The 24,901-nt window shown below is 41.8% G+C and overlaps 1 protein-coding gene across 2 annotated transcripts in view; it reads right to left on the reverse strand.

Annotated features, from left to right (window-relative positions):
- Window positions 1-24,901, reverse strand: part of MAMDC2 (MAM domain containing 2) — a 64,927-nt gene that overhangs the window by 13,513 nt on the left and 26,513 nt on the right. For both annotated transcript variants that reach the window (XM_063321013.1, XM_063321014.1), the window contains exons 3-9: window positions 16,659-16,924; window positions 15,858-15,942; window positions 14,766-14,903; window positions 12,260-12,516; window positions 9,427-9,520; window positions 6,888-7,034; window positions 5,759-6,024 (exon numbers count right to left, since the gene is read on the reverse strand). In XM_063321013.1, the coding sequence (XP_063177083.1) occupies window positions 5,759-6,024; window positions 6,888-7,034; window positions 9,427-9,520; window positions 12,260-12,516; window positions 14,766-14,903; window positions 15,858-15,942; window positions 16,659-16,924 (1,253 nt within the window). The remainder of the gene's footprint in view (window positions 1-5,758; window positions 6,025-6,887; window positions 7,035-9,426; window positions 9,521-12,259; window positions 12,517-14,765; window positions 14,904-15,857; window positions 15,943-16,658; window positions 16,925-24,901) is intronic.

Raw genomic sequence — 24,901 nt, forward strand, 5'->3', positions numbered from 1 at the left:
CCTTGCTTAGCTACTGTGAAGATGCAGGCCACTTAGGTAACACTTTCTAACCTGAATAATTTTTATAGTTTCCAACATATCGTTTCCATAAATGTATATCAGACACCACAGACAGCGGGGTATTCATTTTGCAAGCACTAATCCTACTATTTACAGACATGTTCTTATTTTAAATAGGCATTTCCAGTAACTGTTCTTTACAAAATTTCTTGTTTTAGAGCTGAGAGAAGGAAGGACAGAACGGCCATACTATAAAACTGCAGCTCATTCCAATCTCTTTAGGTTGCATACCTTATTGTGGGAAGACTGGTCAAGGATTGTGTCACAACACTACCAAAAACCTCCTTTATTTGACCCAAGTGAGGGTTTTTCCTGGGACAGGGAGGAGACAAGGACTAGGATGTCTGCCATCCTCCACTTGATACCTGACTGGAGAACTGTGTCCTTTATAGCAGTGACTCGGTCACAGGGATGTAGGACTTCATCATATATCCAAGATGGCTTTAGTCCTTTACCTATGACTTCAGTGGACAAGTGGGAGACATGAATTTCTCAGCAGTGAAGAGAAATGCTAGAATAATTTAATATTGAGCATCATGACAGCGATGATGTGAGAAAAAAGGTCCAAAGGCCCTCATATCAAGCCCTAGGAAGGCAGAGAGGGGATAATGTTCAGGGAAAACAGTACAAGAAACAAATCAACCATAAAGCTGTGTGTGCCGCTACATTATGTTCAGCCCCCAGAGAGTTGAGGAACTTGCTGAACTGGAGGTCACACCTGTACCACTGCATTTACAGTCACTGTGAGGTCTATTTTCCAGGGATCTGTCTAATCCCTTTTTAAATGCATGTATACTATTGGCCTCCACAGCATCCTGCAGCAAAGGATTTCACTGTTTAGTCATTCCCAAAAAAGTCCTCCCTTCTGTTTGTTTTAAAACATGTAAATATTGAAGTGCAACACTCAGTCACTTGATTTTGCTTTCTCACAACTGCAACTAAAATTAGTTACGGAGGATGGGTGAAAACAAACAGATGAACTCAAGGAAAGAGAGTGAGGAAAAGAAAACACATCAGAGAGGAAGAAAAGTAGACTGAAAGAATGAAAACCCAAGAAATGCTGCCACAGCTACTCTGATGGAAGTAGGATGGACTGTTACGATGCCAGCTACCTTTCCGAGGATTTGTTTTTGAACTCTGTGGGAGGTATTTAAGCACTAGGTAACATTGGAAAAACTTGCATGAATGGTTAAACATGTTTACTTTTGAAAACCTGAGCTTCAGAATGGTGAACCAAATCTAGCAGAAATGAACAGAACTGATGTAAGAAGACCCAGTTGCTCTCAAACCTTCATTTTCATCTAGGCATTTGGACTTTGTTGTGAAGCTGTATAAAAGAAATATCTTTCCATGGTGGTTTTTACACACAAACATGCACAATATTAAAATGCAGATTCTTGTTTCACGGTGCATGTGAGCATTTCCAGGTGATATATGACATACGTGAGTTTTTCTTTCAGTTAGCTCTGACATTTTCCTGCCAAGTATTGTCCTGGAAGATGACTTTCACTACATTCAATCAGATCACAAGAATCAACATATTTCAGACTCGGATTTTTATGCTGCCTTTTAAGAGGCTTATACAACAAAGCATGAAGGGTTTCATTTATTTTAATAAATGTTAGCAATTTTTATTTTATTATTTCTTCCTTTTCACTTTCATTCCCTGGGCACTACACAGTATAAGAACAACACCGTATGTATGTAGGATCATAGGTACTTAACACTAACTAAAAGTGACAATGCCTCAAGTACAAATTGAGAAATCAGGATTTTACATTTCCTGCCTTCTTGCTAGCATTATATAGCGTATCTATTTGCATGCAGTATGTACACATATACACACACACACACATATATATGTATAAACATTTATGACTTGCTTAGCTGGATCATACCCACCTAACCTTTTCAAAGTGTCATATTAAAGCCTGTTGGCCAGCTTCACATTTCCTCCTCACAGAACTCAAGCCAACAATCTGTGCCAGAATGCAGTTAGCTAACTCAAAAAGAACTTGCAAAAACCATCACACAAACCAAGAGATGAACATCTGAGGCTTTTTATTTTCCTGATGCAAACAGATATGTTACCAAAATTAAAACAGATCAGATGGATTTTATATCGTTTTCAAAGCCCTGTGAGTAGTACTCATAGTAGCAGAAAGATGAAGGGCATAGGTAATCACGTATTTTAAAACAATTGTTTTCTGGCTGCAAAATCGTTATGACCTTCAGGACTCCCTGGCCAAAGCAGTGTAAATGACTGCCTCGCTAACTTTACTGGCCATTAAGGAAATTCCAGGAGACTATCTACTGCTTCCACAGGCACTCACCCAATCTACAAATCACACCCAGTAGCCAAGAACTCAATCAGCCAAACTACTGTGCACGCCTACAACTTCTTATCATCCAATCTACACACGATGCATCTCAGAAAACAACACGATAGGCACAGCGGCCACCACATCTCTATTAGAGGAAAGGTGGGAGCCCTATCTTATTTTGAGACCACCTCACTCCATTTAAAGACTGTTTTTCACTTGCTTATAACATTGCCAAAACGCAATGATTTCAGCTCAGACTTTCCATGCTGGGTCCTTGCTTCAGGCTTGTTTTGGAAGATTTAAGCCAAAACAGTTCCATCATTTCCAAGAACAAGGCTAGGAAAAAAGGTTTTATTTTGCCCCTATTTAAAAAATTCTTTGAAAAGCTTGGGCACTCCTAGACTTTGGAGAAGGAACAAGAAATGTGTCAGGGTTTGGTCTTTGTGCCAGAACTGTGCTTTCTGTCAAGTCATTAGTTTTTGAAAAGCTAAAATTTGTAAGAACTGGAACAAACAGGGCAAACAGACTGGGACATAGACAGGATGAAAGGGAAAAGAATTGGAGTGTCCAGAACTGAGGAGCCAGGAGTAAGATGGGGAATCGCGGTTTGCTGCCTACAGGGCAGGATAGATGCTACAAAGATGCATCAGTGAGGAGGCAAGAGATGCAAGAACAGGTTGGAGAAAACAGGACAAGACAGGTCAAGCTTCAGTGAGTTCATTTCTCCCAGGTTTCTCTATAGTGTCTCTCCCTCCAGAGCCCTGACTTGCTGGCTCCCACCACTCCTTGCTGTCAGGGAAAACGTGCTCTGATGCACCGCCACTGCTAGCCCACATTGAAAATGGCCACTGAAATGAGTGTTCCTCGTCAGCTATTTCACTAGGTCCCAGGCACACACATTTTTACAGATAACTAACCTAAGTGTTGATACAATACCACACAGTGCTCCTTCATTTCCTTCTGTTGGCTTGGAAAAGAAGAAACAAACTAAATAAAAAATGCAAGGACTTTATACAGTATTAAGGTTGAAGAGTTGGGCATGAGATTGCAAGGAAAAGCCAGAATCAGGTTCACTGTGCAACTTTGTTCAAGCTTGTTTGTGAATATCACAAGCAGCCAACCTGTAACTACAACAGTTTTTCACTGTTGCTTTATGGCAAACAGGCACATGCCTAAAACTTTGGCATCATTTGTCTTTTGTATGCTGCCTTCTCGTCTGTAAACATATGTTGATATTCTTTTCCATATTGATGTGCTTCAGAACTTCACCCATTGTCTTCCACGTGCTATTTGTCTAAGGAAAACTTTATAAACTGATGGTGTATATACATACACAGTCATCAGGAAAACCATAAAAATTTTATACAAAGTTCAGCACATTATGTAAAACTGCAACTTAATCCCTATTCTAAACCTAATCTAATCTTCCAATCTAGGAAAAAAGTGTGAGAGAATAGGTTTAAACCAAGGCAAGGTAGAACTTCGCACCCCTGCCCAAATATATTGTTATTTGGCTAAAGGATGTCTGAATTATGATATTCCAAACACATGCGGAGTTCTTTGAAGCCCAATAAATCTCACTTTTATGTGATATTTGAGGAATGCCTTCTCAACAGAAACATTTTGCAACTTCTTTCTGTGGGAAAGGCAGCTTTCCCTCACTGCAGGTGTTTGAGGATTGCCAGAGGACAACAAACCCTCCTGCTGCAGAGCATGGGGTTTCTTCCCTCCTGCAAGCCCTTGGGCTCGTAAGCAGCAAGGATGTTCCCTTGACTTCTTCAGACTCCTTTGTGCTGCTGTCCCCCTCTGTTACTGCCTACAGACAGACGGGTAACTACAGACATGAAAGCTACAATTCACAAAAAGCTTTCCATCCCAGGCAAGCTTCTTCACAAGTGTTTTAGATATATTAATTTCTAGGAAAACATAAAAATAGTTCTTCTTAAATTCGTACTGGAAAAGATTTTCCATGTAAATGTCAGATGCTAAAAAAACTGCCACCTCCAAGGCTATAAACCACTTTTAACAGTCATGCTCAGCTGTCATCACTACTCACACAGTGTATTACGCTACACAAGCTACTGAACCTTTTTAGCAGTAATAAGGAAACACATAAACAGGAGACAGCAAAAGCATGTTAGAAGCTTGCCTTCTTAACCAATAACTTTTTGTGATTTAGAAAGAAGAGAAAAATACTTTTTTCTGTATCAGTTGAATTCTTGTATTTTATGCATTTAAAATGTTCATACTAATTCCACCAATTTTTTAAGGTACCAGATATCTGAGAGGAAACACTAGCCAACAATTAGGACCAAAATTTTCACCGTAAATTCCCCTTTTAACACAGCTAGGCAATATTTTTTTTGGTGAACTTTTTCTTTTACAGTGTATTCACTTCGAAGAAAAACACTTTTTTTTTTTCTTCCCCCCAAGAAAAGTTAAACTCAATAGCTACTGCAGTTTCAAAAATTACTTTGTAGTGGGGAAAATGCTTAATATATTTGTCTATAATTCAGAAATACCTGAGTTACAAGACAAGCTTTTATTCACATGTTGACAGTACTACCACACTGAAAAAAAGCCGGATTTATCTCAAGTGTCATAATGTAGCAATCCATCTGGTCCTCCTTATATGACTCACAAATAGTGGAAACCCACTACAGAAATCAGAGTAACTGCAGAAGCAGCGCCTACACGAATTTGTGTAGAAGTCAGTCTTTGTAAAAAGAGTGGAGGTGAGAAACAACAGCAGCTTGAGGACTTACTCAGGAGGTGATGTGAAATATTATGTTACTCTTATGAACTCGCTGAGATGACAAAGTGACCTCTCCAACCAGACATTGCAAATACTTCGAGTCCATTGCGCTAAATTACACTGACTTCTGGTTTCATATTTTAACCCATTGGTTGAGTTTACGAAAGTAGGATCAGCTCCCCATTTTGACCTGAACTTACCAGTACTGACTTTTTAGATTAATTAAAATCTGTAATTAAGTATGGTGATGAGAATTCCACTGGAAACAAACAAACAATCAAACAAAAATGAGCGAACGTGGAGCCTGCTGAGAAACCAAGACACAACTGGCTCTCGTTAGAGCCTCTCAGGTGAAATCTCCACAAATACTGCAACTACAGCTGAGGACACCAGGGCAACACTGCCCCATTCCTGGTACGAAGTTATTTTACCGGGGCTCCCACGGGAGCCAGGCCGCAAAGAAATACTCTACTCCCCACGGTACTGCCTGGGGAACTCAATTTTGCTTTGTAGGTGTAGCTCACTTAGGATTAATCCCCAGATAACGAAGAACCCTGGGAGGAGCAGGCAAGGAAAATCTCCATCCAGAATTTGGCAGATTTGAAGAGCTGGCTCTTACCTTGCAAGGCATAGGCTTTTTGAAGGAGATTTCAGCCTGAGTCCAAACTCCCTTTGGAGAGTCCAATACGGACCAGATTTTCTCTTGAACGACATGATTCTCCTCAAAGATATAAACAGCAAGAGTACCACTCATTTTGAAAAACCCATATAAGGCATAATAAAAGCGCAGGCAAAACTGCAAGTTTCCTGGCAGGGTCGGGCCATACAGACGTCCAATGTACTCAGGCTGTGATGTAAACTTTGTGTTCGCCAACAAGTAATAACCTGCAAGACAGCACAATTATTGAGTATTTCTAATATGCGATTAGCACAGCTGATTTGCTATTAAAGCAGCTTCCATTATTGCATCAGACTTTGGTTATAAAAACAGTTTCTACAGGCAGGAAACAGATTATCACACTCTGTTTGAAAGGAAATAAGAATTTTTCTAAAAGCATCCCAGCTACCTCATGCTAAACTGGCACATGTCTGAGTTACCAGAAATAAGCACTTTTCAGTTTTACACTGAAAAATTTTCTGGCCTGCCGGCCTTACTGGAAACCTGTCTGTTTCAAGGGTACTGCTCCAAGACCAAAGAATAGGCACAAGGCCTGTTATTCCCTGCAGCAAGTATAATGAGGTGAGACTTTCGCACATATGATTATGAACCATGAGTACTCTACACAAAGAGATGTGTGAGTTTCAGAACTTTTTAGCAGGCCTTCCACTACGTGGCTTCACTACGCCACACTTCACAGTTTTCCCTTAAAAATGCCAAATATCCTAAGCCTGGAAGAGCTAAGAGCCCACCGTTCCTCTATATTAAAAGCAATGCATTAAGCTACTATAATATTTGCTTGTATATTTTTGCAGAATCCTCCCTTCGGTGACTATGGATGAGTATAATGAAGATACTCTGATTTACGGCCCTGCGTGACTATTCAATAGGTGACCTTCCCTCTTTACATGTGGGGAGGCACAGCCAGAGTCCCAGCTAGGAAAGAGGGGTGTATTCTGGTTTTTAATGGCAGGGAGTCGCAGTGAGGCAATCTACCCAGTGTGCCAATGACATTATTTAGCGGAGTCAACAAGGATATTAACCTTTATATCCAGTTTGACTCTTCTAGTGAAAGGGAGTTTTGACTCACCAAACCCAGTAGTGTGATCTCCTGCTCTATACACGTTACGCTTCACTTTCACTCTGCTCCATCCTGGGCCGTCTTTGTGATCCTGGTAAAAATTACACAGATCTTCCTCAAAGTTGCAGCCTGCCTCGGCAGGATTGAAAGGAGTTCCTACAAGATAGAGGCGTGTGTTCTGTTAGGAAGAGCACACTATAATGAGCATAGGTACTTGAAGTGCAAGGATGCCAGTGGAGACTCTGTTTCATCTTTCTTTGCATTACAGAAGATAAGCATGTGCAAGGTTGTTACACATGTATAGTGGAAAGTCACAATCACAGAATCATAGAATCATAGGGTTGGAAGGGACCCCTGGAGATCATCTAGTCCAACCCCGCTGCCAGAGCAGGGTCACCCAGAGCAGGCTGCCCAGGAACGCGTCCAGGCGGGTTTTGAATGACTCCAGAGACGGAGACTCCACCACCTCTCTGGGCAGCCTGTGCCAGTGCTCTGCCACCCTCATGATATCAAACTATCGATTTTCTATCACAAGTGGGTGTTATTTTCTTATATTTTTGCTGGAGCTGGGAGGTTTCCTCCTTCAGAGCCCCTATAAAATAAAAATAAGCTACAGATACTAAGAGAAGATTCCTCCTTCAGGACATAATCCACAAGGACATTCCGACGACCATTTGTTTTCATCCTCCTCCTTCATTTAAAAAAGATTTGGACAAATTGATTGTGAGCATGCACCTGTGTGTGCGTGAGTGTTGTATTTTTATTTCAGTTTCCAAGGGGATAACTTTCTAACATCAACATTTAACAGTCTTTCAAAGAGCACCTTTTTAAAACCCTTCTGTAGTCATGCATAATGTGTGTGCATACGCGTGCTGTGAATACCTATGTCAAATAGCTTTTGGTTCACGTACCACCTCATGGCTGATGATCTCCGGAGCTACACCTCACTTACCTGAGCACTGCAGCAAAGACAGCTGCACCATTTATAGTGAAGTCAACTAAAAGCTAAGCTAAGCTCCCCAGCCCTGCTGATGGTTCCTTCTTGACCTGCAAGGTGGAATTCACGGGTCAGGATTTGCTTTAGTCTGAAAAAAACACCCCAGGTGAATGGGTGCTTTAAGTAACACATTTCTGCTTCTTTAAAAGCCTCCTCAGTCACTTGTACCAGATGCTGGGGGAAGGAGGGGCACAACCCAAAGCCATCATGCAATTTTTGGCTATGTCAGGAGTCACAACCCTGTGAGCATCACTCTACGGCAACACGTACAACCCTTCTGCACAGAGCCTAAGAGGGGCTTCGTGACAAGGGCAGGGACACAGGCCATCTGCTTCAGGAGACGCAACATTTTGGTATAGGAGAGATGCCTGTGGTCTCTTCAGCCTCAAATAAGACAGATCTAAACACTTCCCATGTGTCTTTCTCTGCAGAAAATGCTATAAAATTTATCCCATTCCTCAACACATATAAGCCATCTGAAAATTAAAACGGAAAACACAGATGAGCACACAGCTCCAATCCATGGCATACTGCAGACGTAACTCAGGATTTTTGTTGCAAAACAAAGCAAAAACAGAACAGGCATCAAGAAGTTAAGGAAGCAACTAGATTTACTCAGCCAAGAGTCATGGATTAATAACATATCTGGAATCTACCTCCTATTGACCTTTAAAGTTCCCTTCCAACCGAAACTATTCCATGATTCTACTGATACTCAAGCACTGCAGGTAAAGCTAGCAGAGACTCCAAGCAGATAAGAAAGGGCAAAAAATCTTTCTCCTTCATCACTTCAAAACTTCAGCCAAAAAAAACCTTGTGACTGAAACAATGGGTGGGATCAGTGGGGAACCACTAATCTACTTTTGACTATTGCTTAGTGCTACAGTAAAACCCAAGCAACCAGTAACCAGCACACAGCTACTTAAGAGGCTGCATTCACAAATAACAAAGTCCTTCATCCCAAGTGCCTCTACAGCAGAGGTCACGTGGATCCAGCTGACTTCTGCTGCTGTGAAAACCTACTAAGTTGCTGACAGACTTGCCACTCTCTGAGACAAATAATGCCTCCCCGAAGAGTGAAGACAGGAAGGCAAGGCTCCCATTTTGCCTCTGAAGAACACCTCAGGGCATGTGGCATGGAAGAAGATATTCCTTACGTCGGCAATAATGAAAAGGCCAGGACATTCTGTTCCTCATACCGTCACACCTGGGGAAATCCCCCTCTCTTTCCGTGAGAGGACTGCAAGTGGTAATTTGTTCAAAATACGGGGAGATGCAAAACCAGGAGTCAGTCCAGTGCTCCAGATACAGATCCCTGAGGCAAGGTCTTTGGAGAGAAAGCATTAAGGACTGGTTTCTGGACCAAACGAATGGCATTAGTGTTTATCTGATGTTTTGTCACTAGGAGGAAGAGGTGCCCAATGGCCCTGGTCAGTTGAGAAGACAGCATCTGCACATCTCTACCAAATACTGCAAACACTGACACACAGTTCAGAGGGGCAAAAGCAAAGGGGGGAAACAAGGAAGGCAGATAGCAATAAGAACTCATACCTGTCTGATTGCTGCAGTAAACCGGAGAGAAAGAAATGTCATCAAGGGCAACATAACCTCCCTTGGCGCTATTGAAAGCAACTTCAAATATCACCTGGAAATGATAATTGTTTGTTATTCATCTACCGTATAAACAACAATAGTTTTGGTACACATCTTCATATTACAGGATCCTGATCGGATGTCCCAGGCAGATGCCAGGGTATCTCAGGCAGCACTGCAGGTGTTGGGACAAATTAAATTTTATCACTTACAGGCTATAAATCAGAGCCTGATGCTGGCACCAGATCTTTCCCCACTCAAGGTCAAGGAAAAATCAAGGGGAACATAGCTTTTTTGCCATCTTATGAATTATCAGTTTTAAAGACAGAGTAAGGCTACTGTCATTATACCAAAGGCAGTATTCAGCATTATCAGTTTGTATTGAGTATAACTCCAAAGTGCCTAATTATTACTGCATCTAGAATCTATCTGGATCAAGAGCTAAAAACAAACTGTGGATTACTCTGCGGTTATGATACCAAGTTTTTCTGTTCTCTCTAAACAACTTCAGCCACTGAAACCCATGCCTTGGCATCAGCTGGCAGGGAAGATTTCCTTTAAAAGATTTAGTTAAGATAAGAACCAGAAAAGCTATCACTGTGTTTTGTTTACCACAAAAATCAAACAATGTTCGTACTTAGCCAGTCTCAAGGGAATGGAGGACAATTCATAACTCTTGAGGAAGTCTCTTAAAATTTCTCTTAAGTATCAAAGCTCTGAGTTACAGGAAAACTTTAAGAACAGGCCTGAACCACAAGGCAACCCCAGGGACAAAACAAGGATATAAGGACAAATGCTTCCAGAGTGAGAGCCTGTTCAGCGCAAGCAATGCCTGTGATGTCTTGCCTTGGGATTGGCGCCAAACTAGGAGAGCTGTGAAAGAATCCTGAGGGATCTCCTCTAGCCGGATGAAATAAAGAGGAAGACCCTTTTGAAGCAATTGAGGAAATTATATGCAATTGCCTCACATTGCATTCCTGCTGGATTCTTTCTTTCCCATTGATTTGTCTAATCAGTTTTTTTTAACTGATCAGAATCCATATTATGCCGTGGAAGTGAGTTTTACAGTTATGTGATGTAGAAAAAAATCCTTCCCTTGGTTTATTTTACAACTGTTACCTGGTAATTAAGAATTTGGAACAGCAATGTAAATTACGAAAAAAAGGGAACAGTTAATCTTTTCTGTGTCATTCATGATTTTTATGAACCTCTACCATATTCTACTTCAGTCATCCTTTTTACAGGCTGAAAACTCTTATTTCATTAACCTGACTTCTCCATACTTTTGATTTTTCCCATGTCCCTCTTGTAGTTCCAGGATACTCTTTTTTAACTGAGAGGGTCGGTGTTGCATAATCTGTGGAACACAGGGGTACCCTGCGCATTCGTCCAGTGGTATGACATCCTCTGTTTTACTGTCTATTCCAGTATAGATATTTTCGAACATTCCAAATGGTTTCATGAATGTCACTAAGAACTGAGAAGATATTTCCACAAAACTAACCACAGTAATGTCAAGCTCTAAGTGATCAATAATTTCCATCTATAGTGCTAGGACTGTTTTTCCCCTTCCGTGTTACTTTATATTTATTGAATGAGTAATTCACTTACCATTCAGTATTATGAAACCTTATCAGATCTAATCTCCTTTCCCATACCATTTGAGGTCTGGCAATTCAAAGGGATGACTTGGTCACTGACTTTACAGAGTATAAAAGGACTATGTAACATCACCTGATGAAAATTAGCTTTACCCCTAATAATTTCTGAAAATCTGCAGGTTTACAGTGAATTAACAAATAACTTATGTGGAGTTAAAGGAAGTAGAATGAAATCTGATTTATTTGTAATCCAAGTATTAGAAGTGTAAATATAGGGAGAGAATATATGTGTATATATATAAAAAGTTACATCTATATGTATAAATATATATTTGTATACATATAAGTATATATGCATATATATAATACATATAAACTGTTTTTTTCCAGTCTTCTAAGGTATTCACATGTGACATTTCAGAATATATGTTTTACATATAAAGATATAATGTATATACGTATATATACCATATATATATATCCACACACATTTTTATACATATATGTGTGTGTGTATATTTTTTATACGTACATATATATATATATATAAAAAAAAAATTTGTTACAATCTTGTAAGGTTTGGGGTTTCTTTCAGTAAACACTGGGGAATAAAAAATTCAATTTCTTCCTGATGCTCTTTAAATTAATTATAGTAACCACAGAAAGCTGGCTTTCACAGCTGAGGACTACTGTACTATTAGGACCCAAGTTTGGACTCCATCTCGTCAAAGCACAGAAAGACTGAATTGCAAGATTGTATAAGGCAGAGAATAGAGCTCAAATATTTTTTTTAAATTTTTCTTCTGCAGTGGGAGACATGCATTATTTTATGATACTCAGCATCCTCAAAAATGGATCATCGAGTCACAGAAATATGGGACTGAGAGAACACTGACATTATTTAGTAGGAGCTGAAAGACGGCACATTAGTAGGATTCTACACCCTCCCAAGGTATTCTGTTCAAGCACTTCACCACCTTACTTCATCTTTGCTGAAAATCAAGGAGGAAAGTGATTCCTCCTTGACCCTTATGCAGCGGACAAAGGAAACAACAGATCACCAGCATCTTTAAAACCATCAATCAGGTACTGGATGCCCACTGCCATGTTCCTGACTTGGCCTGAGTTGGCACTGATGTCTGATGCAACCTGGAAGTGGTAGCTGGACGGTACAGGAACGATTGCTTTACCTCCATGGGGTACGGTGCATCGAAGTCAACTTCTGCTAGCGCCCAGTCCGCACTCAGTGCGCTGTCTGTTTTCCAGATCTCCTCATAAAAGCCACTCGTGTCTCTCAAGTAAACGGTAAAAACAATGCTACTCTCCTGCTTGAGTTGATAATAAAAAGATAAGCAGCCAGACATTGGGGCCATGGTTTTTGGTGAGATTAGCTGGGCCACTTCCTGAAAATGTTTGACGTAAACAGAGTCCACATACATGTAGTGACCTAGAAGTACAAAAGAAACTCTTTAAAAGACACGACTTATAAGAAGTATCAGGAGATAGGCAGGGACTAGGCATGTTATCTCTAGAGCCTGGACAACGATGGTTGATTCCTAGGAAATTTTAGTAATTCCTAAGATTAAACTAAACGAAGCAACCGATAGTTATTTAGCTAAGACACCACTGGCAAAACAGTCAGTCTCAGCTCTTTCTTAAGTCTTTATTCAAGACCTTTATATTAAAGAAAGTAATAAACTCTGAATTTTGGGAGCCATTCATAAATGGAAAAATGTGCTACAACTGAGTAAATTCCCTGCCTCCCAACAACTCAGTATTTAGTCTTTTTCCAAGTACAACTTTCACTGAGGCAACCCAAGTAAATGAACAAGACTATAAGCCATGGGTTTCCTCACATGTTTTACTCAGCAGTTCATTTAATGTATCAAATAAGTTGGCAAATAACCTTTATTCTGCACATTTCACTGCTTATATAATTCTGCTCAGTCTACTAGGATACGGTTTCTAAGTGTTTTATCTTCACTGAATAAACTGTTGGGTATTTTTTTTTTTTTAATCTGTAAAAAAGACTTTTGGGAGAAGTTAATAAACAGAAAAATGCCTTACAGATGAGTAGACTCCCTCCCCCTCAACAGCCAATACAAACTGCGGGATTTTCAAAGGGTACAGCTTCTCAGACTTTGATATAGGGAGAGCAATCTCCATTTAAACAGGACGCATCCATGTGCACAGATAGGCTGTGCATCTGTAGTTTTTCTTCTTCTACGCTCTCAGAAACACAGCATCAAACAGTATCAGCTGATGAACGGAAAAATGGTTCTTCACAAGTAGGAAACTTAGAGGAGAATGAAGTGCCAAACTGACAGGGTACTTTAGCATGGATGCTGCACACTGTGCCATTAGGTTTGTATCTACACCGCTACATTAATTAACTAATAGTGTTCTCAAACCTGGAGATGCCACTTCTCACTTCACTCCAGTGGAAGGAGGGGAAAGGGCTCGCTTGGCTATGGGTCTCCTCCAGCCTGCCCACTGCCAGGGGACTGGTGACGCTTCAGCAGTTCTTGCCTGAGAATTTCTGGGCTTCGTTTCTGCTCTGCAGTTTTACCACATTTCATAGCTTAATTATGCTCTCCCTGGCTGATGTACCTTCATAGAACAATTCTTGCAAAAAGAAGGCCCTTCTATGACTTTTGGCTTCTTGGGGTCTTCTCAGTCGATGATCAGCAGAGAGGTTTGGTGTGAGAAAGAAACACTGTGGCTACAAGAAAACAGATCCCTCCCAGTTGGTGGCATTTCCTATCACACACAGTACTTTACTTAATAGGTAGAGCCTCTCTCTGCTCTCGAAGTTGTGATGAGTTAAACTTCCATCAAAATTTTACCAGCACTTAGGTGCCGTGGGGTGACACTCTGTACTCAACTCACACAATTGTGAAATAAATAAAAAGGCACAGCGGTGTGAGTTAAGGATGGAGGATCAACCCCGCTTTTCGTGATGCGATTCCTTGCGCTGTCGCAAGTGTCACGTTGTCTGAGACGTGCAGCGTCCTGCAGCAGCCAGATCTCCTGACCCTCACCTGCCGCGGTACTTCATGCAACACCACACCAAAGGCTAAGATAGCACCCAGCCCTTCTCTGTGACTATGTGAAACATTCTCCTCCCAACAAGGTGGCCAGGACGAGTATTTCATACAGGGCAAGTGCTGAAAATCCTTGGAGTCCTTACTCCAACAGACTGTATTAACAGCACCCTATTTGACAGAAAGAGACAAAACTCCCAAACTGTGTAATTTAACCTGAGAGTCTCCAAATGCGTTTCAATCCCTTAGCTTTCCTACTCAACATTCCCAATAGCCACTGGAAAGAAAACCCCTGCCAGATGTACAGAGCAGCGGTACAAGATTGTAAAACTAATTGTGGCCTATACTTGTAGAATCCACAGAAAGATTAATTTTCCCCCTCCCTGTACAAAATTTTATCCTCATTTTGAGTAATTTAGAAGCTGAGCAAAGGGCATAACAACCTTATTATAAAGCTTACAGGAAACTGTGTGAACTTCTGCAAATTCTCCCTGTCTTTTTCTAATACCTTTTTTTCACGTAAGTCATTCTTACCGCACCCATTGCCAGGAGAAAAGAAAGAATTCACATAACAATTTGCAGTATTAAGAGGCATACATGGATCACAGACTCAGATTTTCCCTTTTACTTCTGTTTTACATTTACTGCTTACCCAGTTCACTGTTAAGTGTGTGGTCCTTGGGCAGGATAGACTGAGAATTGCGAATGTTCCCTCCACCAACAAACCAGTTGACATTGGGGTTCCAGCGGTTCACGAAGCCACAAAGATGATTTTCTTCAAAGTCACATTCTGCAATTGCAGAGATCACCAGCTCAGTGCACACATTTTCATTACAAAAACTGGAAGAGTGGCTGTTGCTAACCACTGGCCTCATTTTACATATGGCAGTGAAGATAACACCTATATTTATGAAACACTTAACAGCATATAATACATGGAAGGAAACATAGCCACAATTTTTGATCAATTTTTGGTAAAATTCTCGTTTCCATCCTGTTCAGCCCGATCTATCTTTTCATTATTTGGCAATATAGGACTGCTGTAATTTAGAACCAAATAAGATAGATTTAAAATATACCACTTCATAGTATGAATTAGTCAGAGCAGAACTTCCACTTGTAAATCAGGGATGGCTAGAAGCAAAGCAGGACTAGTGTTTCATAGCCGTAATGAGGCTGCTTTGTTTCCCTCACAGAGACAAAGAATTGTGACAATTCGGTTGGACTCCACCAGAGCTCCCCAGAAATGCAAAGGTCTCCCAGCCTCCTAGCCACTGAAATTTTTGAACTTCATCAGCAGTTTTTGGCAAATGCCATAAGGAAGTAGCAGTTAAGTGTAAATATCAACAGAGTTCTGACTCCGCAGACAGCAAAATGCCGCTGTAAGGAGGCATGAGCAGGCAGACAGCAGAAATAATGTCACAGCTGCGACGTCGAATATTTGCAGCAGTCTAGTTTTGTGATAATACAACACTTGTTCCTGCTTGAACAATAAATAGTTTCAGAATGAATTATTGTATGTGAAATATCTATATACATCACAGAGATGGGTGAATAAAAACACATATTAGTGTGTGCAATCTTAGCTCAAAAAATATCTATATCAAATATGTCAGTCTACATTTCAAGAAAGAAAAAGCCATTGCCTTTTTTCTAAACCCAGACCTTTAATTCAGTTTCAAAACTGCAAATAATGCTTTTTTTTCTATGCAGAGAATATGGGAACTGAGCAGACAGTACTTACCAATACAATATCCAGGAGTTATTTTAATTTCAAAAACTGCTATACTGGCAGATTTATCTTGTCCCATTTCACCTTCCAGTACAATCTGCGCAATACAAACCAAACTGTAAATTTTAGGGTTTCAGTATTTCCATTATCGTCCTGGACATTTAAACAGGCTAAACAGGAGAAAAAATTAAATATATGCAGGGGACTCATCATCCTTACAGTCAGGAGAGGTGATTTTGCTGGAAGACCTTTGCAGTATGCATTAAAGATGGAGTCAATGCCCCTCCTCGAGGGCAGAAGGACAATGAGACAAAGCCAAAAAATCCCACACTTCATATAAAAGTATGGGACTCCAGATGCCTCAGCTGTGGCTATACAGGACGTTACTGCAAGAGATGCAATGTGACGGGTTTTGGGTAGGAATCATCTCCTCTCAGCTTCTGACTCCTCCCAGAAGGGCCCAGAGGACAGGAACGAGTGAGCGCAGCTGCAGACCCACGACCCGGGAGGTCCCGTGTCTGGCAGAGGACGCCAGCAGCTCCACAGGGCTGCCACGCGGTGAGGCATCACTGAGCTGCAGGGCTCATCGGCCGCGCTTTCCCATGTGTCTGCTGGGAAGAGTGCCGACTGCCTGGCTCAAGCCAGCCCGGCTCACTGATTTTAGGGACAGAGGGGTCAACCAATTCACACGCTGCCATCCCTAGAGATGAAAGCCAAGAATAGGACCCAAGAACAGAAGTGAATGGAAAAGCAGCCCATGCACCCCAACACGTGCACCAGAAAGCCTGGGGCATCTTCTAAAATGGGGCTTACCTTGTACTTCTTCGTGCTGTTCATTAAATCTAAGCTAGCTATGAGCCAGCTATCTGAGGGCTCCTTGGCTGACCACAGCAAACGATCAAAGCTCTCTCCTTCATGCCTCAGGTACAGGTTGAGCCTGGCGGGATCAGGCGAAGCCTCTGAAGTCGTCGCGATCTGGTAAATCAGTCTGACACAGCTCCACTCCTCAGAGTACAGCTCAGGGCTGGACAGCACTGCTTTCTCACCCTCGTAAGATGTATCTACAGAAATGTAATGTCCTGGGAACAGGCACGCATCAGAATAATCAATGTCAGAGGCTTTGATTTCGCATCCCTGGACAAAAGTACTTATTTTCAACGGAATGGTTGTTCTGGGGCTCGGTCAGGAGATTGAGACCGCCACTCAATTGTTAAGCAAGTCATTTAACCTTTTGATATCCCACTGTACCCACACAAACATCACCTCACACGTCTCACAGAATTTTTAATCACAGTTTTAAAATTATTGGAAAACTTCAGAGACAGATGTTATATCAGTGTAAAGCAGATTAATAAGGAAGTGTTGCCCTCCGGAACTGATAGGTGTAGACAAGACGATTTGATTGACAAGGTAATTTACACAGGCAGGAATATGCTGCAGGAATATTTAGTTGTTTTACAGATGAAAACTTTTAAACTTATTTTTTATAATTTAGGTTTTAAAACAATACCAAAAAAAATTGCTGCCAAAAACTTCTAAAGACTTCCTGGTTTCAAAGAAAACTAGAAAGACACTCTTAAGTAGTAAAACTAACGTGTACAAATCTGCTGATTCAAAAAAATGCTAAATGTAAACCCACATTTAAATACATAAGCAGTCTCAATGGGATTATTTCAAAATTACTCTCTGGATGGATATTTTAGCAGCAGGGCCTAAAACATAACCTTCTCTGTAAAAACAGAGGAAAGGATGCAATGACAAGCTAAGAATGCACAAGGAGGCCAAAAAATGCTTAAGAAACAACATGCAGAAAAAGGAGGCAACAGTAAATAAACCACAGTGAAACAAAAGCTTGCTCCTGGAGACTTTACTAACACATCAAAACCAAATCAGGAGAGTAAAATGGGACACAGGAGTCACAGAAACCTGGAATGCAATACCAGGAACAACTGAAACAGAGAGAAAGAAAATAATAAAAAAACCAACCAAACAACAAAACAAGCTAGGATATCCACGTCTGAAACATTATGCCATAGATGATCTGGAAAATGACTCTCCTAATCTAATGGCCACATATATGAGACAAATCCCATTCTTGACACTAATTCACAGCAGCCAGGCTGCAAGCAAGAGCCGTAAGAGCTGTCAAGGACTGTGTCAAGTCAGTCCTTCACCCAGCAGCATATCACACCTATCCTCTTTAGAGCCCTGAGAGCATAGATTTCTTCTTTTTCCATGTCATTTCACTTGACCACAGAGGTTGTCTTGGTTTCCACGCATATTTAAGCATATATTGCTTAACTTGGACACGTTAGCAGTCGGACTGATGTTAAATATCTTGTTTGCCTTTGAGGCTCACCCTCCCCTCCCAAACCCTGCCTGAGCCCTCCAACTCTACCAAGCCACCCTGAGGTGGCTTCCTAGGAGTTCCCCCATTGCCTTTTCAAAAGTATTCTCTCCCATGTGAAAAAAATCATCTGCACGGACAGTCACTGCCCCCCTAAGGCAAAGAGCAGGTACAGATCTGGTTCCCGAAGTCCTCTGGACTCAGGACTCGGGACTCAGGAAGATGCCAGCCGTGACAACACCTGAGTCCTGGGCAGCGTGTGTTACAGCATCCCTCTGCATCTGCTCCCTCTCTCACCTGCAGACGCTGTGCGCAGCAACCCATTTGTACTGTACATTTTTGTCTAACAGATGCGTGATAAATGACTGCTACTTACTTGGGGTGTAGATGCAGCCCTAAGCAGTATAAGGGGCTGTGTAAATACAGAAAAGCTGCATTTTCTTTCCCTTTTTAGGGAATGGAATTTTTTTTTGCCTCTTACCACGATTTCTCTTTATATCTACTGTGTCTGGTTTTAGTCTCTTGGAGGAATATACAAAATCACTGGTTAAGTACAAGTAACTTGTTACTGCAGCAGCATGTGAAAGAAAAATAAATACAGGAATAAATATTTAAAAATAGGCACCTAACATGCCTGCCAAATAGTTAATCTGCCACTATGTAAAACAGGAGTGCATAAAACATCCACTTGCATACAGATATTTAGCTAGTTCACAAGAGTTAGCACGCACAGCATTTATTTGCTGGCATGTGCTAGTCCAAGGTATGCATGTTTTTTCACAGTCATGGAGGATAGAGGGAAGTCACCGAGGCTCTACCAGAAGTCGAATGCTTCTCACACATTTATTTGTAATTGATATAAGTGGCAATATCCAGTTCAGACGAAGAATCTGTGTTTTGAGGCTTGTCTGAATTTGGATCATTTTGCTTGCAAAGAAACCTACAATTTGGAATTCATGCCTGGCAATTTCAGTTTAGATTTCAGCCCTATTTTTGTCTGCACTTCATGAGAAACCCCATAGGAAAGAGAGCCTTCTTATAATATTCTTTTTTTTTTTTCCAGAAATAAATTAGTGTCGACATAGGAAAACACATTCACATGAAGACCTCAAATTACCAACTATGAGGCTTAAATAGCTGCCTGGCTTTAAGACTTAATTATAAGTAGACTGAGGTTCTTCTACAAAAATAGTGATTTGAAAGAGAAAGAAAACCCCCTAGACTTTCCAGCCGGAATGATTATGTTACTATAAACTTGACTCTGCGTTCTCTGTTTGCTGTACACTTGCTCTCCCTTGGTCTGATTCCCCACTGATACGGGACCAAAGATCAGGAACTCTCTTTTTTAATCAGGTTGGGGGTTTTTTTGGTTTCTTTTTAAAAAAAGAGTAATTTGACCTATTTATTAAGTCTCCAGAAACAGAGTGCTCTCACCCCCCAACCAGCTAATCATTTTAGCATCTTCTGGGAGTTGAAATGTGTGATTGGCTCCACCGAAATCAATGGGAGCACTGACAGAGAGCTCTATGTGTGTGATTCGCTAATCAGGATCAGGGAGCCTGGCACTTTGCAGTATCCAGCACAGAATATGCTAATGTTAAATTTCTTCCAAATGAATGCTGGCATTGACTAAATGGCCTTTATACTGAACTGTATTTCAGCAACAGCAACGACATGTGCCATTGCTGCAGAAAGGAAGGTCTCACAATGCAGACCTCGAGGACTGACACAGAGCAATTGTGAGGGCAAATCAATGCGAAGAGGGGGTTCCTTGAAGTAAAGAAGCAGACAACTTTCCACACTTGTTTGTGGGAGTAACAGAAGGATATTTAGCAGTCTATGGAGAACTTGATGAATGCACAGTGCTGTAGCCCGAAGTCTCTCATTGAAAAAATCTAACATGCAGCTTCGTTTTGCAGCATGCCACACAATTTTTTCCCTCAAAGTCCTCCTCCTCCAAATGCCCACAGCACTTAATTTACAGCAGTCTTTTAGGAGTTATCAAGAGAGGGCTGCACTTCAAAATCACAGGAAAGGCAACCAAGATGATTATGGGACTGGAGCACCTCCCTTATGAGGAAAGGCTGAAAGAGCTGGGACTCTTTAGCCTGGAGAAGAGAAGGTTGAGGGGGGACCTGATTAATGTTTACAAGTATCTAAAGGGTGGGTTTAAGGAGGACAGAGCCAGGCTCTTTTCAATGGTTCCCAGTGACAGGACAAGGGGCAATGGGCACAAGCTAGAACATAGGAAGTTCCGTTCAAATACACGGAAAAACTTCTTTACGGTGAGGGTGACAGAGCACTGGAACAGGCTGCCCAGGGAGGCTGTGGAGTCCCCTTCTCTGGAAACTTTCAAGACCCGCCTGGATGCAGCCCTGAGGGATGTGCTTTAGGCAATCCTGCTCTAGCAGGGGAGTTGGACTAGATGATCTCTAGAGCTCCCTTCCAACTCTGAAGATTCCGTGATTCCGTGAAAGCAAGAGAGGTAGCCACAGAATGCTAGGAAAAGCCTGACACGGAAACACAAGCATACAATTTCGGGCAATTACTTGCTCAGGGGGTAGATGCAGCTCTACGCAATACAAGGGGCTGTGCAAATACAGGAAAGCTGCACTTTCTTTCCATTTTTAGGGAATGGCATGGCGAAGACACCATACAAGCCTCTTCACAGACAACAAAAGCCAGGCATCGCTAACTTCCTTTGATTGCTGACAGCGAGGAATTCCCTGGTGAAGGCAAACACCGACATCGGGGAGAAGAGATGGGAGAAAGGGGATTCTCAGATGTGTTTCCCTCACCACTCACTCGCTGCTCAGGCTGGCGAGTAACACACTTTTTACCCGCATTCCTGTAACGATGTTTACTTTACTGTGTAACTTCACTGTCTTCTCCTTGACAGCTGAATCAAACTGTACAGGACCAAGCATGTGCTCATTTTACATTCCTCCCTGCCCAAAATATTCAGCCCAGGGGGGACTGGGACCCAGTGTTTGAAACCTATCCCCCCTCAATGCAGTTATGCATTGCAGTGGTAAGACTCACAAGACGAGACCTTTAAAATCCCTCCGTATGCCTGTCTCTCATCTTGCTGCTCTAATAAGCAGTTCTGTACAGAGTCTCTTTCAATTACAGTTGGTGATACATTAACTCTATGAGTCATTCATCCAAGTTTTCCAAATCTGTATTTAATTTTTTTTTTTTAAATTTACTTAACAAATAGGCATCAGTACATCAGTGAGCAGCGATTATATCTATGGCTTAGGGGGAGGGGGATTGAGACTAGCCATACTACTTTTTCCCCAAAACAGTGCAGAAACGACAGTGATTGCTTTCTCTGTGAATAACACAAACAAGACATAATGCCAGACACTGGCTAATAAACTAAACCAAATTCCATTGACAAAATGAAAAAAAACAACTGGGATAACTAAAATTAGCAGTTAGCTTCTTAATGATATATTTCCTCCATAAAAATCTGGAAGGGTAACCACAGGCATATTAGACCCTTCGTGGGGTTTACATCTGACACAGCTGTTCGCTTAGTTCAGCAACAGTGGAGCTTTACAAGAAAAACTGCATATGAGCAGTGAGCTCCAAGAGAAACAGTATTAAGGAAATATGAAGCAAAAAAAGTTTCACAATTTTCACTTGATTAGGCACTCATTTATACAGAAAATTTGCAAGAAATGTCTTAAAGCTGCCAGTCACATTTGGACTTCCTCTGTACTTCCCATACAGAAACAGGAAAAAAATATTACCAGGGTTTCTTAGGACAAAAAACTGATTTACTGATACCGTCTCTGGAATCTCAGTGTCTGGATTTTGGGACACCTTTTTTTTTAAATAGTCTACTGCCACAAAAAAAAAAAGCCAGTAAAGAAGTTCATTTTTTAGGACCTATTAAGCCTTCTTACATCTCCAGCAAACATTAGTTAAAAATATTAATGATACAGCCAGAGAGACATCATTTTGCTAATGAAGTCTGCACATGGAGGCTACCCCTGGGTACAGATGAGGTTTAGATGAAGGTTCAGCATTTAAGAACACAGAAATTCTACCAGCTACTTTATATGAGATTCTGGGTGAGCCTAGTAGAAGGCTTGTGGCACCAAATAGGAAAGCTTTAGGTTCAACACTTCACTTTTCATTCAATTCCTTTTCAGTAAACTGAAAGCAAACTTTGCAACTAAAGCGGTCATTTTTTGCTGACAATTTGTCTCGAACAGCAGAATTGAGTGCATCTACGTTATATACGTCCTATCTATGAAAAGTTAAGGTTTTCTGAAGACAATTCTTCCTCTAATCAAGAACAGTCACCATGCATTTTCGTAAGGCTTTTTGGACGGAAGAGTTGGAGGGTGAGGTGGGTTTTTTTGACATTTTTTAAGGCAGTGTCTTGGGAAAGCGAAAAATTGCATTAGCAAGTGACTGTTCAATTGGATGGAAAGGTTTTGCCCTACAATTCCATGAAGAAAGTAAAATTAAAGAAATCCCCAAGCCAATCAAGCACACAAAAGCCTGCATAAATATTTCAGCTGGGCCCACAACATTATGCAAAGCCTGACCCATGTGAAGGAAGGTAGAGGCTCAGTCCCAAAACATCCAGGGTGGTGCCATGATTAAAGCTACTTGATCCCACCAGGCATAAATGGTATTTTCATTCCCATCAAGCTGCAGATGGCCTCACTCCTGGTAAGCTGTTAGATTCACACTGGAAGAACTGCATGGTACACGCTGGGACCAATTAGCGTTGTCATCATAGGAAAAAACTTCTTGGTTTTTAAACCTTCTTGTCTCCTCTGTGGTTTCTTAAAAGCAGCTCTGTGAAAATAGCTGAGGGATGGAGAAGCAGGAGGTGGTCTGTGTTTGCTGTCTGCAGCGACTGACGTGCACTGCTACTGTCAAGGCTTTTCCTCCTCTTGTATCTACAGGGGCACCTCACACCTAAAGCTGCCACCTTTCTGCAGCAAAAGCCCCTGGTCCTGCCTGGCTGGTCCCCAGCTGCCAGACACCCCTCACTGCCCAGGCAGGGAGGGCACCTGAGGACCCCGCTAATCTGACCCTGTGCTGCTCAGTGCCTTCAGGGAGCAAAAAATGGGGTTTCCAGGCAACTTTCGCAAAGCTGAGTGTTATCTACTGGAAAGAAAAGCATTTTGCAGAAAAGCCCAGCCTCGGGCGATGAGCACACAGGTGGTTCAAGCAGGCAGTCACGCACCTTCCTCCGGCTGGAGCTTTCTCTCCAGCTCACCTTACTTTACAAACCGAGTCTCCTTCCGAGGACTGACACTCATCATCTGACCCTTTGTTTGCTGCAGCCACCAGACCCGTCCGCAGAGCTCATGTTCCCCAACGCCAGCGGGATGAATCTTCAAAGGCTCCTTTCCCAGCGGGGGGCTTGGATTAACTACCAGCCCCACCTCCTGCCCTGCCCTTCGCTCCCCCAAAAAGTTCAGAAATACAGCTGTTAGCAAAAACCATGAAAGTAATGCAATTAGCCCTGAAACACTCCGTGACTGCGGCACCTGGTCACAGCTACCAGCAGGCTGCCAATGGCACAGCTCGCGCTGCCCTTCTCAGTTTCTGATTTAGTCGGAGTTGCTCCACCGCTCTGGGGGATGCTTGAGCTTGTATAAGCTTTTTGGCAACAGGTGGCTTCTCTCCTTGCTCTCTCCCTGAAAATGCACTTATGTCATGCACTGATCACACCAGATCTTCTGTTTGTTCCAAAAAACAGCATTTCTTTCACAATGACCTGACAGACGTTCACACGCTTTTCAAAGTTTTCTTTCTACTTGTTCCAACCAACCCATCAGTTCCAGTGAGCTGCTGTTCAGACCACTTGGTTCCCCTTTTCATGCTCTTCATGACATAATTTTTACAGCTTTTTATCTGCTGACACAAAGGCTGCCAGGCTCTTCTCTGGTATCTCTGGTTTTCTTTGCAACAGCTCTTTCAAAAAAGCCATCTGCATGGTTTCTGTTAGCTGGTATACTTAAACAGGACGTAGGTAAGATTTGGAGACACAAGATTCTCTGCTGTGAATTTCTGAATTGGAAATAACTTGGTACCCTAAACCAGTTTCCATTGTTCCCAGTGCATGGGGAATATTAAAGATAAAAGACAGATAAAGAAGGAATCAGCTGGCATCTATTTGTTCACGGTGCTACTCTTGTTCATTACTAGCTCCATCCCTTCACTAAATCATGTTTCCACCAGGATCACGCACACGGGGGAAAGCACTGTGATAGCTTTTCCAGCACAGCTGCTTGTCCCAGCAGCGTGCACAACAGGGCTGCCTTCTTTTGGCAAAAGAATATGAAATTTCACTGCCATAGTATTCCCTTGCGTTATGTTGTCTGTTTACTTTGTTCATTGCCTCCTTTCATTTAGTTATGCAGATGCACGTGGTGTGATGTGGTGTAGTACGCCAGCAGTGTATTATGAGCTCTGCTTTGTATTAAATGCTGAGCAAGTCTCAGCCTGCCCAAGGCAAACCTACCCATTCGCAGTCACTGGCATTTTTTTGAAGACAAATCCATCAGAATGACAACCCAGACCAAACTGTGGCCCGCACCCCACAGGGGAACCAACATGAGGAAGCTGGTGAGCCAAATCATGAGACAGGGTACTTCTCGTGTTTTAAGAGAGGGGGTTTCTGGGGCTACACTTCTTGAATCAGAGTGACAAGCACAGCCACGGGGAGTAAGAG

This window comes from Chroicocephalus ridibundus, chromosome Z (assembly GCF_963924245.1).
Source record: "Chroicocephalus ridibundus chromosome Z, bChrRid1.1, whole genome shotgun sequence".
NCBI lineage: Eukaryota > Metazoa > Chordata > Aves > Charadriiformes > Laridae > Chroicocephalus > Chroicocephalus ridibundus.